Raw genomic sequence first — 17,071 nt, forward strand, 5'->3', positions numbered from 1 at the left:
AATAAAAATCAGGAGTTGGGCGGTGGCGCAGCAGGTTAAGCTCATGTGGCGCAAAGCACAAGGGCCGGCAAAAGGATCCTGGTTCGAGCCCCTGGCTCCCCACCTGCAGGGGAGTCTCTTCACAGGCAGTGAAGCAGGTCTGCAAATGTCTATCTCTCTCTCCCCCTCTGTCTTCCCCTCCTCTCTCCATTTCTCTCTTTCTTACCCAACGACATCAATAACAACAATGATGACTACAATAACAATAAAAAAGAAAAGGGCAACAGAAATAAAAATCAAAGTGTCCAGCAGCAGCTGAGCCAATAAATAAATTGTAGTGTGTTTATATACACACACTAAATAGTGTGAAATAGTCCACAGAGAAAAAACTCTATTGGCATGAAATAGCACACTCTAATCCCACAAACAAATGCTGAGAACAGAAAGTCAGTAAAAAGAAAAGTATGTCTTATGTACATTCATTTATATGAAGTTTCAGAACGAGCAGAGAGAATCTGTTATGATGTTAGCAGTTAGACTAATGGTCATCTTTAGGTAAGAGATGACACTAAGGGACTTTGAGATTCTGGTAATATTCTGAAGTTGGTCTGGGTGTTGGCTATTGCTAAGTTTATTTTGTGAAATGTCCTAGAAAGATTTATGTATGATTTATGTATGATTTATGTATGATTATATTTCCGTAGGTTATTATGCCTTAGTAGAAATCCTGTTTAAGGCCTGGGAGTATGGATTGACCTGCCAACATCCATGACCAGGAGAGCAACAATTACAGAAGCCAGAACTCCTACCTTCTGCACCCCAAAGACAATTTTGATCCATCCTCCCAGTGGGGGATAAGTGACAGAAGGAAGAGGATAAGAAGGCTCTGAACTCTGGCTCCATCAGGACCTAGAGAGAGAAGGAAAAAAGAGAAGGACATATGAATGTCATAATAGTGTCATTAGTGGTGTGGAGGGGAAGAGAGGACTGGACCTAAGGAAAAAAGGGAGCAATTATGTATAAATATAGACAAATAGTTGTAGAGATGACAGCTCCCATCAGGAGTCTCAGGAGACTTGTGTTGGCTTGCAGCGGAGGGACTGGGGATTTGAAATCTGTAGCTGGAAAGGCAGTGAAATTATACCCTTGTTGACACATGTCAGTTATTAAATCACTAATAAAATAAAAATAAAATAGAAATCCTGTTTTTAAAAAGTTATCTTGAGACTGAAGGGCAGCTTACCTGGTAGGGCACCTGCCTTGCTATGCACATGATTGAAGTTCAAGACCCAGCACCACATGGGAGTGCCATGACACTAAGGGGGAACTTCAGTATTGTGGTCTCTTGCTCTCTCTCTCTCTGTCTCTCTTTGTGTCTCTGAATGAGTCAACCAGGAGTTTTGAATTCAGGCATGTACAAGACCTCAACTTACAAAGAAAAAACTCAATTAAATCAAAAAATAAAATGTCATTATCACACGTGAAGAAAAGCACTAGCCTCAATAGTGGAACTATATAGATTACAAGAGATTCCTCCCACACTGTGAGACCGTGTTCCTATAGCATCCTCACCATTGCTTATGCCCATGTCTATCACCACTATGTCTTACTTGGATGACATAGCATATATATCACATTCTTTGGGGTAGCATCAGCGGCCTCTACGCACAGCTAGCTTGTGCAGAACTTGGTGAGATAGCTCACCGGGTAGGGCGTTGCATTGACAAGCACACAGTGCAGATTTGACTCCCAGCACCACATGTGGTATACAATGGCAGAGGAGGAAGTTAGTGCCATAGTGTCTTTAGCTCTTTCTGTCTCTGCCTATCTAAATGAAAAAGTAGCATGGAGTGGTGAAATCAAATGTACACAAGGCCCCAGGTCAACAAAAGTAAATACATACAAACTAATTTTTAAGAAGTATCAGATGCCACACCTTCTGGAAACCAAGACCACTGGTATAACTGCAACACATCTGCCTGCATGTGCACACATGCTTACGACTCTTTTTGTCCCATATCAAGCCATGTTCTTCCTCTTTTTTTTCCAGGGGGTGTACACCGTCTAGAGTCTGTGGAAGAATATAATGAGCTAATGGTGCGCAATGGGGACCCCCGGGTCAGGATTTTGGAGGTGTCAAGAGATGGCCGGAAGCACTCTCTTCCTCAGCTGCTGGATTCCACTGGATCCCAGGTAATTCAGAATTGTAGAACCTCTTACCTTGTCATAGAGCTACAGGTGCCTAGTTATAGATAGAAGTATGTGTTCTGATCTTTGAAAGACTAACAAGAACCACCACATTCTAGAGGAGATCCATCTGTGTGAGCCAGAAGTATGTATAATAAGAATTATCACACAAAGAGTAAGGTCTGTCCAGGGAGACACCAAGGAAAATCAGCCTCATAACAAAAGAAAGGAGAGAGGTAAAGTATCCTTTGCAGAACCTCAGTTTTTCAATCCCCTTCTTGTGTGTTTTGAAAACAAGAGCTGCCTTCAACTGCCAGGAGACAATGGCGCCTCCTGGTCTGTGGTAAACCACTATCGCTTGTTCAGTTGAGCGAATCATATGTTAGCATAACAACTGTGTGGGTGGGTATGAGGACGTGGGAGAGAGGGACGGTGTGCTTGTATACCTGGGAACCTACCTGTTACAGAGTACTGACTCAAACAGCTAAGGTCATGTGAGGGGTGAAGTAAGTAGTTGTGTTACTATTCTAGGGCCCAACCCTATAGAGCAGGGGCCTCCATGACCCTGTGTGTAGGCTCTTCAATTATCTCTTCTTCATCCCCATCAAAACTGGGTGGATACCTCATAACCAAGTTGGAGGTAGCTCAGTCACTGGGGAACTACAAGAATGTTCTTTAAGTCCTAGCACCATCAGTTAGATGGCTCAGCGGGAACCACTGGCATCTTGTCCCCAGGCCCAGGGTGAAGCAGAGATGGGAGGGGGGAGGGGGTGGCAACCATGACACCCCAAAGTGCTTGGCAACTCATGGAAAGTAGTTTTACAGATAGGACAGCTGATTATCAGAGAGGTTATTTCATTCAAAGTGATGTGCTGAAGTCACGGTGAAGGCAGTTTTACCTGACTGGTAAGCTAGGAAGTGCCATGCTAAGGGCAGTTACTGAACGGGCTCTTACTTGTTGAATCTACTCAAACACAACCAAAGAACAGAAGAGCAAACTGTTCTGGTTCAAACTTCTCCCAGCTTAGAACCCTCTATTTGAACCAAGAGGATCAGTATGAAATGGGCAAGTTGTGGGAAAGTCATGCCGTTGGGCTGGTTTAGTTAATGTGGGAGAAGAGAGAGGCCAAAATTGCTAATCACTGCAGTAGTACTTTCGTAATTGACCTGCTGAGCAAACCGCCATCTTCATAGCCCAAGAATAGCTATTTCCAACCAGACTTCCAGGAAGCACAAACAAGTGAAGATTTTGGAGAAAATACTTAAATATATATATTAGTAATGTATTAATGAGAGAGAGTACACCAAAGTACGATAGTAGGGATTGAATCTAGGACCTCATGTTTCAGAGTCCAGTGCTTTAGCCCCTATGCTATCTCCTGGGCCACTAGAGAAAAACTTTATTTCATTTTCAAATTGTCCTCCCTCTGCTCTTCTCTTGTTTTTCTACTCTTTTCTCTTTCTTTTGTTTTTTGGGGTTTTTTTTTTTTGGGGGGGGGGTTGTTCTCTCTCTGTCCTCTACAAGGTATTGTCTCAAGAGGGCTATCTGATAAAACTTTCTGTAAAGACTTTATTGTAGGTATGGTCTTAGATCTCTGCTGACTGCCTAGTATCATACCCACCTGTGTTTATTGAGCATATGAACAGTTATTAATGAGGCTGAGAAGTGTGCTTTTAATTCATCTTCACTGAAGTCAAGTTGATCCTTAAACAGCATGGGTGGGGGTTGGGCAGTAGCACAGCAGGTTAAGTACACATGGCATAAAGCGCAAGGACTGACTGGCATAAGAATCCCGGTTTGGGCAGGGGAATGGTTATGCAAACAGACTCTCATGCCTGAGACTCCTAAATCCCAGATTCAATCCCCCTCATCACCATAAACCAGAGTTGAGCAGTGCTCTGGTGTTTCTCTGTGTGTGTGTCTCTCTCTCTCTGCATCTCTCTCATAAATAAAATTTTTTAAATAAAAAAAAAAGAATCCTGGTTCGATCCTCTGGCTCCCCACCTGAAGGAGAGTCACTTCACAGGTGGCAGAGCAGGTCTGCAGGTGTCTATCTTTCTCTCCCCCTCTCTGTATTCCCCTCCTATCCCCATTTCTCTCTGTCCTATCCAACAACAACGACATCAATAACAACAACAATAATAAAACAACAAGGGCAACAAAAGGGGAAAAAAAGCAAATTAAAAAAAAATTAAACAGCATGGGTTTTAGTCACAGGTTTACTTATATGTAGATGCTTATTCCAGTGAGTACAGCTGGGCCTCCCAGTCCATGAGGTGTGCATTTGTGTATTCAACCAACCTTGGGTGTTGAATTCACCAACGTGGGGGGCTGGGATGTGGCTCACCCAGAAAAGCATACACATTAGCGTGTACTTGGACCAAGCTTCAAACACACACCAACCACATGGGAGTGCTTACAGGGGGAAGCTTCACCAACCAGGGGAGCGGTGCTGTGAGATCTCTTCTGTCTCTCACCTTTTACCTAAAGGAAAAAAGGCCACCATGAGTGGTCGGGTCATATGGGTATTGAGCGCCAGCAATAGCCCTGGTGGCAAAAAAAAAATAAATAAAGTATATTCACAAATGCAGACCCTAAAGATAAAGAGCACCCACTCTTAAGTAACTTGAATATTCACAGATTTGCATATCTGTATGGGAGTAGGGACCATGCAATCAGTCTCCTTAAGGATACCAGTGAATGAGTACACTGAAGTTTAGAGGAGTTGGAAGTTATACACAGAACTTCAATCTATAGGAGTTTGACAGCCTAGACAGAACCCCTGTGTTATTTAAGGATCAGCTGTAAAAGTGGGCACAGGCAACTAGGAGCTGCCATATTGGACAGCACAGATGGAGCTGGGGTGTCACTTCGAGAGGTCAGTGAAGCATGCAGAACTTGAGTTCCTGATAGATTCTAAAAGGGAGAATGAGTGACATACTTTTAGAGATTGGTGATCAGGAAAGAGTCCCCCTTACTAGGTTACACATGAACCTCTGTATTTGAGTGTTCAAAACCCATGAGCTATCTTTTTTTTTTTTTCTTAAAAAGATTGGTTGATTTAGTAATAGAGAAGATGTGAGGGCTATCTGGCTGTGGCATCTGTCACTCCCTTGATCACCAGGGTTGATTTAGTAACAGGGAGAGAGAAGGGGCTTGCCCCTCTGACACATACAATGCTGGGGGTTCAACTAAGGACTTTGCTTTCGAGTCTAGCACTCTATCTACCATGCTACCTCTAGGTCACCCCAGGAGTTGTTACTTTTTTTTTGCCTCTAGGGTTATCGATGGGGCTTGGTACCTGCACTATGAATCCACTTCTCCTGGTGGCATCTCTTTTCCACTGTTGTTGTTGTTATTGTTGTTGCTGTTATTGTAGTATAGGACAGAGAGAAATTGAAAGAGAAGGGAAGACAGAGCAGGGAGCAAAAGATAGACACCTGCAGACCTGCTTCACTTCTTTCGAAGGGACCTTCCCTGCAGGTGGGGAGCTGGGGCCTTGAACTGGGATCCTCACGCAGGAGTTATTTCTAACAATCTCCATGATGGTTCACTAGAAAGGTAATCACTTTATCAAGCCAACATTGTTTGTTTGTTTTTAATGAATCAGGAGACTAGAAGGCCCATGTTGTTGGCAAATATTTTGTAAAACTGCAAAATGCAATTGTTTTCAGCTGCCAGAAATACAAAAATATTAGCATACATCTCATTTTTGTTTGCTTGTTTGTTTTTGCTATATGCTGGAATATCATCAGTGTCATTAGGAAATATTTTATTATTTTTTATTGATTTAATAATGATCACCAAGACCATAGGATAAGAGGGGTACAATTCCACACAATTCCCGCTACCAGAGATCTGTATCCCATACCCTGCACTGGAAGTTTCTCTCTTCTTTATCCTCTGGGAGCATGGACCCAGGGTCATTATAGGGGTGAAGAAGATGGAAAGTCTGGCTTCTGTAACTGCTTCTCTGCTGGACATGGGCACTGGCAGGTCCATCCATATCCCCAGCCTGTTTCTATCTTCCCTTAGTGTGGTAGGGCTCTGGAGAGGACATTCCAGGGTACACCGGTGAGGTCTCCTGCCCAGGGAAGTCAGGTTGGCATCATGGTAGCATCTCCAACTTGATGTCTGAAAAGGCATTAAGATAAAGCCAGAAGGAAATCTTTATTCTGAGAAGAATTGCAAGAAATGTTTTAGCAATAGTTCTACTGACTCTCTTGCTTCTGTTGAAAATAGTGTAGCCTGTTCACACGCATGTACCCCCACAGGCAACAGACAAGAAAAAGAGATTTGAGCTGCTGCTCATGCCAGGAAAAGTGTGGCTTGTGGGAAAATATTTTATTTTCCAAATTTGAGGGATTAGAACCAAAACCACTGTTGTTTCGCAGCAGGGTGTTTTATATAGAACAGCAGTTCTCTAGCTTGGGAGGCCTAGGGTTATAAGAAATAAGGGGCTTGCTAAGCTCTTGAGTGAGTGAGTTAAGCTTCAAATGATGGGGTTCTTTCTAATCATGCCTGGGAACTTGGGCTGGGGGCAGTGAGGTGATTTCCAAGGCAGAACCACCCCTGAGGTCTCTGGGGATGGAGATCTTGACTCTGCCCTGGAAAGCAGGAAGCAGGCTTGGGGAGTGTGGTCAAAGAAAAAGAAATACCTACCACATGTCTGAACTGTTCTTGGGTCCAGGGAAGAGGGTGGGGCAATTATATTAAGGGTTATTCTTGAACATCATTTTAAGTTTTCTTTTATCTTCCTTCAATGTGGTGAGGGCCAGACTGGAATGTGGATCATGCACATGGCAAAGCAACACACTAGCCAACTGAGCTGTTTTACCAGTCCTACTTGGAATATTATTTGTAAGAAACATGGGCCAGACCTGTGGTCCAGGAGGTGGCGCAGTGACTAAAGCACTGGACTCTCAAGGATGAGGTCTTGAGTTCAACCTCCTGGCAGCACATGTACCAGAGAGATGTCTGATTCTTTCTCTCCTCCTATCTTTCTCATGAGTAAATAAATAAAATCTTAAAAGAAAAAGAAACATGGGCCAGACCTGGGCCAAAGGGAAATGGCTAATACAAAGGCAACTGAGAGCATCATGATCTGAGTGTATTTTTTTTGTTATTGTTGTTTAGGGATTTTTTTAAATTTTTTTTTCTTACCAAAATTTTCTTTATTATTATTTTTATTGTTTTTTTTTTTTTTTTTTTTTTTTTTTTTTTTTTTTTTTTTAACCAGGGATCTGCTCAGCTCTGGCTTGTGTTGCAGGAGACTGAACCTAGGATTTGGGAGCCTCAGACTCTCTTTACATAGCCATTATGCTGTCCCCCGCCCCGCCTTTATTTATTTATTTATTTATTTATTTATTTATTTACTTACTTACTTACTTACTTATTGGATGGAAACATAAATTAGGCAGAGTAGAGAGGGAAAGAGAAAGACACCTACAGTTCTGCTTCACCATTCCTGAAGCTCCCTCTCTACAGGTAGGGACTGGAGACTAGAACCCAAGTCCTTGCACTTGTGTGCTCTACCAGATACATGACTGTCCAGCCCCGGTATGAATGTATTTTCATGCCAGTGACCACACAGTACATGTGACACCTTCTGATCATGTGTGCCCTGTGCTGAATTGCAGGAATACCACATCGTTAAGAAGTCCACCCGCTCCCTGAGCACCACACAAGTGGAATCACCCTGGAGGCTCATCCGGCCATCGGTCATATCTATCATTGGGCTGTACAAGGAGAAAGGCAAGGTGAGTGTGCTTGCTCTGCCTCCTGCCTTCCAGCTGGAGAGTGGGAGTTTACATTTCTTTTTTTTTTTGGGGGGGGGGTGGGGGGAGTTTACATTTCTAACAGTGATTTCTAGCTTTTGCACATGACATGCACAGCAGAAGGCAGAAGGAGGAATCCAGTGTCTGGCTCTCTTTCTCATTGGCTTCCAAGTGAGGTGGCCACACCTTCTTTTACCCTTTTGAAGGGAGAACCCACCTGGAAGTGGTGTGACTGCCCAGTTTTTACCATAATTGAAAAAAAGAAAAGAAAAAAGACCTTTTTTAATTTTATTTAAGAGCTGGGAGGTGATATATATATATCCAGATGATCACTCTGGCACTACAGTACTGGGAATTGAACTTGGAACCTCATGCTTGAGAGTTCAACACTTTATCCATTGTGCCACATCCTGGGTCACTGGCAACTCTTTTGAATGCATCAAGTAGTATTGTCATTATTGGAAGCAAGGGAGCCAAATATTATTTATTTACTTATTTATTACCAGATCATTGTTTAGTTTCTGGCTTATGTTGGTATTGGGGATTGAACCTGGGCCTCCAGAGGTTCAGCCATGAATATCTTTACACAAAAGCATTGCGCTATCTTCTCAGCTCATAAATAACTTGATAGTACATACAGAGCAAAATCCCCACTTTGATGGAAAGATATAAGTTAAAGACTGAAAAGAAACAAAGACTTGGGACCTGCATGGTGTGAAGTGCTTCTTGTGAACAACTGGTGGGTTCCACCATCTAATTGCCATTTTTGGAGACCACAGATTGTTAAAAGTTAAATGTGTTTCAGTAGGTTTTTTTACTGTAATACAGAGTTGGCACAGAGCATGTAGATTGAGGAAGTGGGGCCTGGTGGTGGTGCACATGGTTAAGTGCACATAGTATGAAGCACAAAGACCCAGGTTCGAGTCCCTGGCTCCCCACCTGCAAGGGGGTCACTTCACAAGTGGCAAAGCAGATTTGCAGGTGTCTCTCTTCCTCTCTAGCTCCCCTTCCAATCTCAATTTATTTCTGTCCTAGTCAATACAGTAAAAAAAATTGCCCACCAGGAGCAGTGGATTTGTAGTGCCAGCACCGAGCCTTAGCAATAACCCTGGGTGGGGACATGGGGAGGGGTGGCAACAGGAAATATAAGCTTGAATTTACAGCAACCTGGCTGACCTCATCCTGGCTGAGAGTGAAGGAGTCCTCAAGTTGTGACTGTTGTGCTTTAAAAGATGAGTAAAATAACACTGACACCTTGAATTCTTGTCTTCTTTGGGTGTAGGGCCTTGGCTTTAGCATTGCTGGAGGGCGAGACTGCATTCGAGGCCAGATGGGAATATTTGTCAAGACCATTTTCCCAAATGGATCAGCCGCAGAAGATGGGAGACTGAAGGAAGGTAGGAAAACTCTCCTGGTGGTCCTCATGGATGGGGAATTGTGATTCTGTGAGAAATGACCCCTCTCTGAAGATGTGAAACAAATAGCACAATAGCCAAGGGCCTGGGAGTTGAATAGACATGGATTGAACCCAACTCTTACCATGATATTGGACAATTGGTATAATATAGACTCTACGTTCCTTAGTTACAAACTTGGAATATTAACACCTATCTCAAAGAGTTGTGGGAATAAAACGGATGTGGGGCAAATGACTTGATATTTTTATTTGGGTCTTTATCTGTCTTGTCTCCTTGGTCCTTGTTCTTATTCCTTGCCTTGAGAAGGCCTGAGAGTTTGCCCTCCATTCTTACTCACCCCAGAGCTGGGGTAAATAAACATCTTTTACATCCTCCTCAGCTAGTCACAAATAAACATACTCAGCAAATTCCTTTCTTGCCCAACTCAGCTTTAGCAAAATACAGCCGGATATAAATGCTGTGTAAATTTTTAGGTGTATGTGATGATTTGACGCTTGTATGTTTTACAGAATGACTGCCACCAAAAAGTTTAGTGAACACACCCACTGCCTCATGTAACGACTTGTGTGTGATGAACAGATTTAAGTTCCACTCTCCATAAGTCCCAAACTCAGAATATTGTGTTGTAAATCCTTATTTTTCCCCTTAACATAATTCTTTTGTGAAATGATTCAGTCACAACATCTCTACTTAATTATTTTAGAAGTTGTTGTGGCTGGTCAGTTCAGTTGACCTAAGCTATTGATGTCATTGTGTAATTTGGGTAATTTTTTTTTATTTCTTTATTGGGGGAATTAATGTCTTACATTCGACAGTAAATAGAATAGTTTGTGCATGCATAACATTTCTCAGTTTTCCACATAACAATACAACCCCCACTAGGTCCTCTGTCATCCTTTTTTTATCTGTACTCTCCCCCCAGGTAATTTTTTTTTTTTGAGTGAATGGTACCTTTTTTTTTTTGGCAGAGTGACTCTAGAAGTTTGCATGCTGATAATAAGAGGTGCTCAGACTTAATGTTCTGAAGGTAGAATATTTACTTCTTTCTTACTGGAAGGGTTGACTCCCATGTGGTGCCAGTGTCTAGTTTCAGAATAATGTAAAATTCTAACCGAGTGTGTTTATAATGGATGTGCCATGTGTTCACTTGATTGAAATGCATTCTACAGTGCTAGAAGAAAGGAACAAAATGGAGGGGAAAACCAGTAGTCAGGAAAGGCTGATAGCACTGAATTGTCCTAATACCATTTTCTGATATGTGTTCATGGATAATAAATGTAAGTCACTGGAATGGATTTTCAACCTCTTGAATGACTTACCTCTTGAATATTTTGGATAAAGGTTTCTAAAGGATGGCACGAACCATCCTTTTCTTCTTATTTATTTATTTTTATTTTTTTATTAATGAGAAAGGTAGGAGAAGAGAGAGAAAGAACCATACATCATTCTGGTACATGTGCTGCCGGGGATTGAACCGAGGACCTCATACTTGATTATCCAGTGCTATACCCACTCCACAACCTCCTGGACCACTTAAACACTTAAACCGTCTTTTTAATGTCATGATTTTTTTTTTTTTTTTGTCTCCAATGTAGAAACAAACCTCCTTACCCAGTTGAATAATTGGCTATCCCAGGTGATTTTTTAAAGCATGGTTATTCAGAACTTCTGTAGCTGCGTTAAAGAGAAAGCGTATGACTGGTGTGTAAGGGGGCTGCTGTCTCTTTAATGCTTCTCCAGGGTTCTTTTCATGGAGTTCAGGACCAGCTGTCTACCAGAGGTGAAAATGTGTGTTCCTGGGCTGCCTTGCCCTTTGTTAGAGGGGAAGGGAGTCCCTCTTCCACACGGCCTTGCTATGCCAGCTTCATCTGCTCTTCCCTCTGTGACATCTTTGTAGTGCCTTTGATGAAGCTCTGTTCAAAAACAAACAAACAAAAAAAAATGTGTCACAAGAGTACAAACCAGAAATAAGCTCTGATAAGTCAACAGGATATCTATGCTCTTTTCTGTTCCCTGCAGATACTACCAGCTTAAAAAATGACCCAACTTTAATTGCTTCCCCACTGAACATGGGTGTTAACAGGTCAATTCATACTCCCAGCCTGTCTCTCTCTTTCCCTAGTGGGGTGGGGTTCTGGGGGAAATCAGAGCTCCAGGACACATTGGTGGGGTTGTCTGTCCAGGGAAGTCTGGTTGGCATCATGCTAACATCTGGAACCTGGTGGCTGAAAAGCGAGTTAACATATAAAGCCAAACAAGTTGTTGACTAATCATGAACCTAAAGGCTGGAGTAGTGCAGTTGAAGAGTTGGGGTGTGGGGGTCTCCATTCTGTAGATAGCTAGTAAGTTTATTTTAGTTATATTCCAAAAGGCCTGTGGCTCAATGACCTTGGGTCCATACTCCCAGAGGGTTAAAAAATAGAAAAGCTATCAAGGGAGGGGATGGGATACAGAGTTCTGGTGGTGGGAATTGTGTGGAACTGTACCCCCCTTATCCTATTGCCTTGTTGGTGTTTCCATTTTATAAATAAAATTTTTTTTAAATGACCCAACTTTGCCTTCTTGGGGTTGCAGATATATCCCGGAGAGTGAGGGAAAAGGGGAGGGAGCATAACTGGAAATTGGCCCACAGTTAGTTCTTTGATAGAGGCCTAGCTTGTCAACTGAGTAACTGCAAGGCTGGATCAGCATCTAGGAGACCAGGCATGAAGATACTTGGGGGTGGGGGGGTTTCAAGACAGTGGTACATCTGGTTAAGGGCACATATTACCAAGGGGAAGGACCTGTGTTCTAGCCCTTGCTCCCCATCTGCAGGTAGATGCTTCACAAACTGGAGCAGGTCTGCAGGTGTCATTTCTCTCCCACTCTATTTTCCCCTCCCCCCTCAATTTCTCTCTATCATATCTAATAAAAAGAAAAAAAATGTCTCTGGAAGTGATTGATTTTTAGAGCTAGCACTGAGCCCCAGCAATAACCCTGGTGGCAATAAATTAAAAAATAAAAAAGATAATTGTGGAAGTAGAGCTGTCAGTGATAAATAATATCTCAGCATAAATTTTTGGTTGCTGTCATTGAGAGCATTTTCAAAGTACTGTGGTGATTCCAGAGGCATGGGGAGCTGCCTTTCTTCAAGTCATAGATGCTTCATGAGGTAGGGTTAGGGGCTAAGGGCTAGGGGTTAGAGGTTAAGGTTAGGGTGCTATATTGCCACTGAGTTTTGTTTTGTTTTTTTTGTTTTGTTTTGTTTTACCAGAGCACTGCTCAGCTGTGGCTTATGGTGGTGCTAAAGACTAAACCTTAGACCTTGGAGTCTTAGGAACAAGAGGCTTTTGCATAGGCCCTGAGTTAAAGGGTTTTTTGTTTGTTTGTGTGTGTGTGTGTGTGTGTGTGTGTGTGTGTGTGTGTGTGTGTGTGACTGTCTGTCTGTCTTTTGTTTGTTTTTACCAGAGCACTGTTCAGCTCTAGTTTATGGTGGTGCTGGGGATTGAACCTGATGGCTTTGGAGCCTCAGGCATGAAAGTCTCTTTGCATAACCATTATATGCATAACCATCTCCCATGCTGGGACTGGAGTTTTTAAACAAAGATAATAAAGACTTGGAACTCAGTTTTTGCCATTTGATCTGTAAATATAGGGCACATCCATCAGCCTTGACATTAATGTAACTCTCATATTTGGTCACTAGGGGATGAAATCCTTGATGTAAATGGAATACCAATAAAGGGCCTGACGTTTCAAGAAGCCATCCATACCTTTAAGGTAATCACATTCTTACTCTTTATTTTTAATAAGATTTATTTATTTATAAGAGAGAGGAGGAGGAGGAGGGAGACAGAGAACCAGAGCATCAATCATTCTGTCACATGCGATGCCAGGGATTAAACTCAGGACCTCATGCTTGAAAGTCCAACACTTTACCCACTATGCTACCTCCCAAGCCTCAGTAATCATGTTCCTTTACCTTCTATGTACTTCTTGCTTTATCTTCTTCTGATTTGGGTCTGGAGGCAGGGGGAGTGTCTTCACTTTTAACCTCGGAAGGATCTGAATGTTTTTGCCCTACTTTCCTCTTGTTTTGGCAGCAAATCCGGAGCGGCTTGTTTGTCCTCACAGTACGCACAAAGTTGCTGAGCCCGAGCCTCACACCCTGCTCCACACCCACACACATGAGCAGATCCAGCTCCCCAAACTTCACCGCCAGTGGGGGCACCTCAGCACTAGGCTCAGAGGAGGGCAGTGCTGCATCCCTGGGGCGGAAGGCCCCTGGGCCCAAGGACAGGATTGTCATGGAAGTCACACTCAACAAAGGTGATCCTGGCTGTTCCTCGATGTTGCTGTATCCTGTCAACAATATGTGGTTTTCATTAGATGGACAATGAAGCCCAATAGAGATTCTCTTGTCTTGTCTTTGTTTTTTACCAGAGTTCAGCTCAGCTCTGGGATCTTTAGTGCCTCAGACATGGAAGTCTTTTTGCATAACCATTATGCTTTCTCCCCAGCTGTCAAAAATAGAGATTGTGACTTTTTAGGGGCTGAGTGGTGGCACATCCTGTTGAACACACATGTTAAAAAGCTCAAGGACCTGGACTCAAGCCCCTGGTCCCCACCTGAAGGGGGAAACTTCACAAGTGGTGAAGCAGAACTGCGAGTGTCTTAACTTGTTCTCTCCCTCTCTGTCTCCCCTTTTTCTCTCAATTTATCTCTGTCTCTGTCTAATAAATAATTAAGAGATTGTAGTTGTTTTCCAGATGTGAGGGGAATCATTTTAGGAAGTGCTTCCCAGATGAATTGAAGTCAAATTCATTATTAGCATGTGTCATAGACTCGTGTAGAAAAATTAGTGACTTACTTAATTCAAGGGCTAGTATAAAAAATTATTGAGAAGAAAACTATAGTGAAGAATATGGTTAACACCAATAACTAACAGAGACAACCACCAAATCTTCCTGCTTTTCCCCTGATTCCTTGCCTTCAAAGTTTGGTAAGCAATTAAATGACCAAGAGATGAACCAATGAAAAGGGGTAAAAGGGGGCCAGACAGTAGCACAATGGGTTAAGCACACATAGTATAAACACAGGACCCACACAAGGATCCTGGTTGAGCTCCACACACACACACACACACACCTGCAGGGGGGGGTCGCTTCACAAGCAGTGAAGCAGGTCTGTAGGTGTCTTTCTCTCCTCTCTCAATTTCTCTGTCCTATCCAATAAAAAATGGCCTCCAACAGCTGTGGATTCATAGTGCCAGCACCGAGAGCCTCAGTGATAACCCTGGAGGCAAAAAAATAAAAATTTAAAAATGGGGAGGGATGCAGAAGAACACCTAGCGTTGTATATCCCAAATAGGGAAAACATCACTTACATTCTGCCTGTTTCCAGCAGCAGAGTTGAGGAGACTGAAGACTAAGCCAAAAAGCGACCCTTGAATCATTCAGTCTGGGTTCTGCCTTGGATTCCTGTCATTAACAGAATATGGCAGCATTGCAAAAAGAAAATTAGGGTCTGCATTTTGTCTGGTCAAAGTCATAAATGGTTATTGGTCTGCATGGATGTGGATGTATTTTAAAATCACTGATACCCTTTTTTCCCTGTCTTTGAATGCTGCTGTGCACAGAGCCAAGAGTTGGGTTAGGCATTGGTGCCTGCTGCCTGGCCTTGGAAAACAGCCCCCCAGGCATCTACATTCACAGCCTGGCGCCAGGATCAGTGGCCAAGATGGAGAGCAATCTGAGGTTGGTTGTAAGCCTGATTGTATAGGGTTCTGGTGTGTCTGTGAATAGATGTGCATAACATGAATGCCTACACGTGTATCTGCTTTATTATTATATTCCTTCGGGGGCTTCTAAATCATTGCATTATTTAGCTGCACTATAGCCAGGATTGCGTGAATAACCTTTCCAAAGATGACAAGCAAACAGAAATAATAGTTGGTTGAACTCAATGACCTGGGATCTCCCTGACCTATTTTGTTCTATTTGGACTCAGAAGTCCTAGCAGAATACAGTAGACATCACTGATTATCTAAATATTTTTGCTCACTTTCATGTTCATTTATGAAAAATTCATCTAAGAGGCGGGGACCTGCTCACAATAGTGCCGAATCACGGATGCAGAGTCCTGGAATCATGCCCTGGAATAGGAGCCAAGTCCTTCTTGCTACCATTATCTCTTGAACCTTTTCTCTTTCTTTGCTTACTTTAAAAAAAAATACTTGTCTGTATTTTTCAAATATATATAATATATGATAGACAAAGAAAAATTGAGAGTGAGGAGATAGAAAGACACCTGCAACACTGCTTCACTACTTGTGAAGGCTTGAACCTGGATCCTTGCACATTATATGACGTGTACTCAACCAGGTGCACCACCACCTGACCCCCTCTTTCTTTGCTTTCTTAGCGGTGATGTCTAGAGGTACATTATCTGAAACCACTGATTGTCTGCTTTCTCTGTCTAGCTTGATGCGTTATAGCATGGACATCCTGCTTATACAAGGGATATCTGGTCAGTACAGGCTGCCTTTTTCCAGATGAGGTTGAGGGAGAGAAGACATAAGAGAGACACCAAAGCCCCCCCTCCCAAATGCCATGCAGGGTACCAGGAGCTCAGTCCTGGGCCAGGCACACAGCAGACCAGACACCTTCCTAAGTAAGCTATTTTGCTGGCTCCTAGATACACTTCTCTTTCATTTTTTCCAGATAGTGGGTAAGAAACAGAAAGGGCTAGAAAAAGGAGAGATACCACAGCACCACTCCACCACTAGGAAAACTTTCCCCTTTGCACTGTGGTCCCATGTGGTGGCTAGGGTCTCAAACCCAAGTCCTCATGCATTAGGTAAAGTGAGCACTATACCTAGTAAGCTATCACCCAACCCCTAGGTATTCTATTATAAATAAAATATATACTGTAATGAGTTTGTGCCTGGCTTAACATTCACTTGAAAACAGTATCACCTTTCTCTCCTATAATCTTATAAATCCTTGAGCAGTTGAAGAATTATCAAAATAACATTCCTTGAGGTTGCCATTCAGTGGCCCTGTTAATAGATTATATTATGTTTTTAGTTAATCATCAGAGTGGGTTTCCATATGAAAAAAAAAATTCAACAAATCATCCAAAGCACATTAAAGAAAATATACTTTAGAACCCACTGAAAAAAAAAAATCTTTTAATGACATCCCAAGATGATGTTTCTCTCTTGAATGGTTCCATATGTTTGGAGTCTGCCAAATGAACATTCTTCAAACCCCACATAAAGACTCCTTGTTCTTTTATTCCAAGTTCTCTTGCTCCCTATAATTTCAAGTCAAAATGGGCATCTTGTCCCCAATTTCTCATTTGTTCGAATTTGAAGCATTTGTTTAATTTTACTTTATGAATTCTTGAGAAAACTTAAGCATCAGATATTTCTTTCTTAAATTGTATTACAATAATCATTCCAAGATGGTGAAAAGAAGGAAACTGATGGTGGTCAAGGAACTGTCAGGTAGATCAAAATCAGGCAGACCTGGGTTTGGCAGTGTATGACTTCTGAGTAACCTCTCAGAAGAGTGGCCTTCCCTGTATATAATGGAAATAGTATGGCCCCTTCCTTGACATTGTTAGGCAAATTCACTTTCTGCCTTGCCTTCCTACTCTGTGTGCTCCAGAAATAATGCCTTTCTTATTCATTTTATTTCCCACTACTTCTGACAATGCAGGGAGAT

At 42.4% G+C, this 17,071-nt stretch overlaps 1 protein-coding gene across 7 annotated transcripts in view; it reads left to right on the forward strand.

Moving 5' to 3' along the window:
• The window catches only part of PDZD2 (PDZ domain containing 2), a 527,012-nt gene that overhangs the window by 465,670 nt on the left and 44,271 nt on the right, over positions 1 to 17,071 (forward strand). For all 7 annotated transcript variants that reach the window (XM_016191465.2, XM_060191196.1, XM_060191199.1 and 4 more), the window contains 6 exons: positions 2,030 to 2,172; positions 7,807 to 7,926; positions 9,227 to 9,341; positions 13,048 to 13,121; positions 13,445 to 13,670; positions 14,980 to 15,097. In XM_016191465.2, the coding sequence (XP_016046951.2) occupies positions 2,030 to 2,172; positions 7,807 to 7,926; positions 9,227 to 9,341; positions 13,048 to 13,121; positions 13,445 to 13,670; positions 14,980 to 15,097 (796 nt within the window). The remainder of the gene's footprint in view (positions 1 to 2,029; positions 2,173 to 7,806; positions 7,927 to 9,226; positions 9,342 to 13,047; positions 13,122 to 13,444; positions 13,671 to 14,979; positions 15,098 to 17,071) is intronic.

Source organism: Erinaceus europaeus, chromosome 5, assembly GCF_950295315.1.
Source record: "Erinaceus europaeus chromosome 5, mEriEur2.1, whole genome shotgun sequence".
NCBI lineage: Eukaryota > Metazoa > Chordata > Mammalia > Eulipotyphla > Erinaceidae > Erinaceus > Erinaceus europaeus.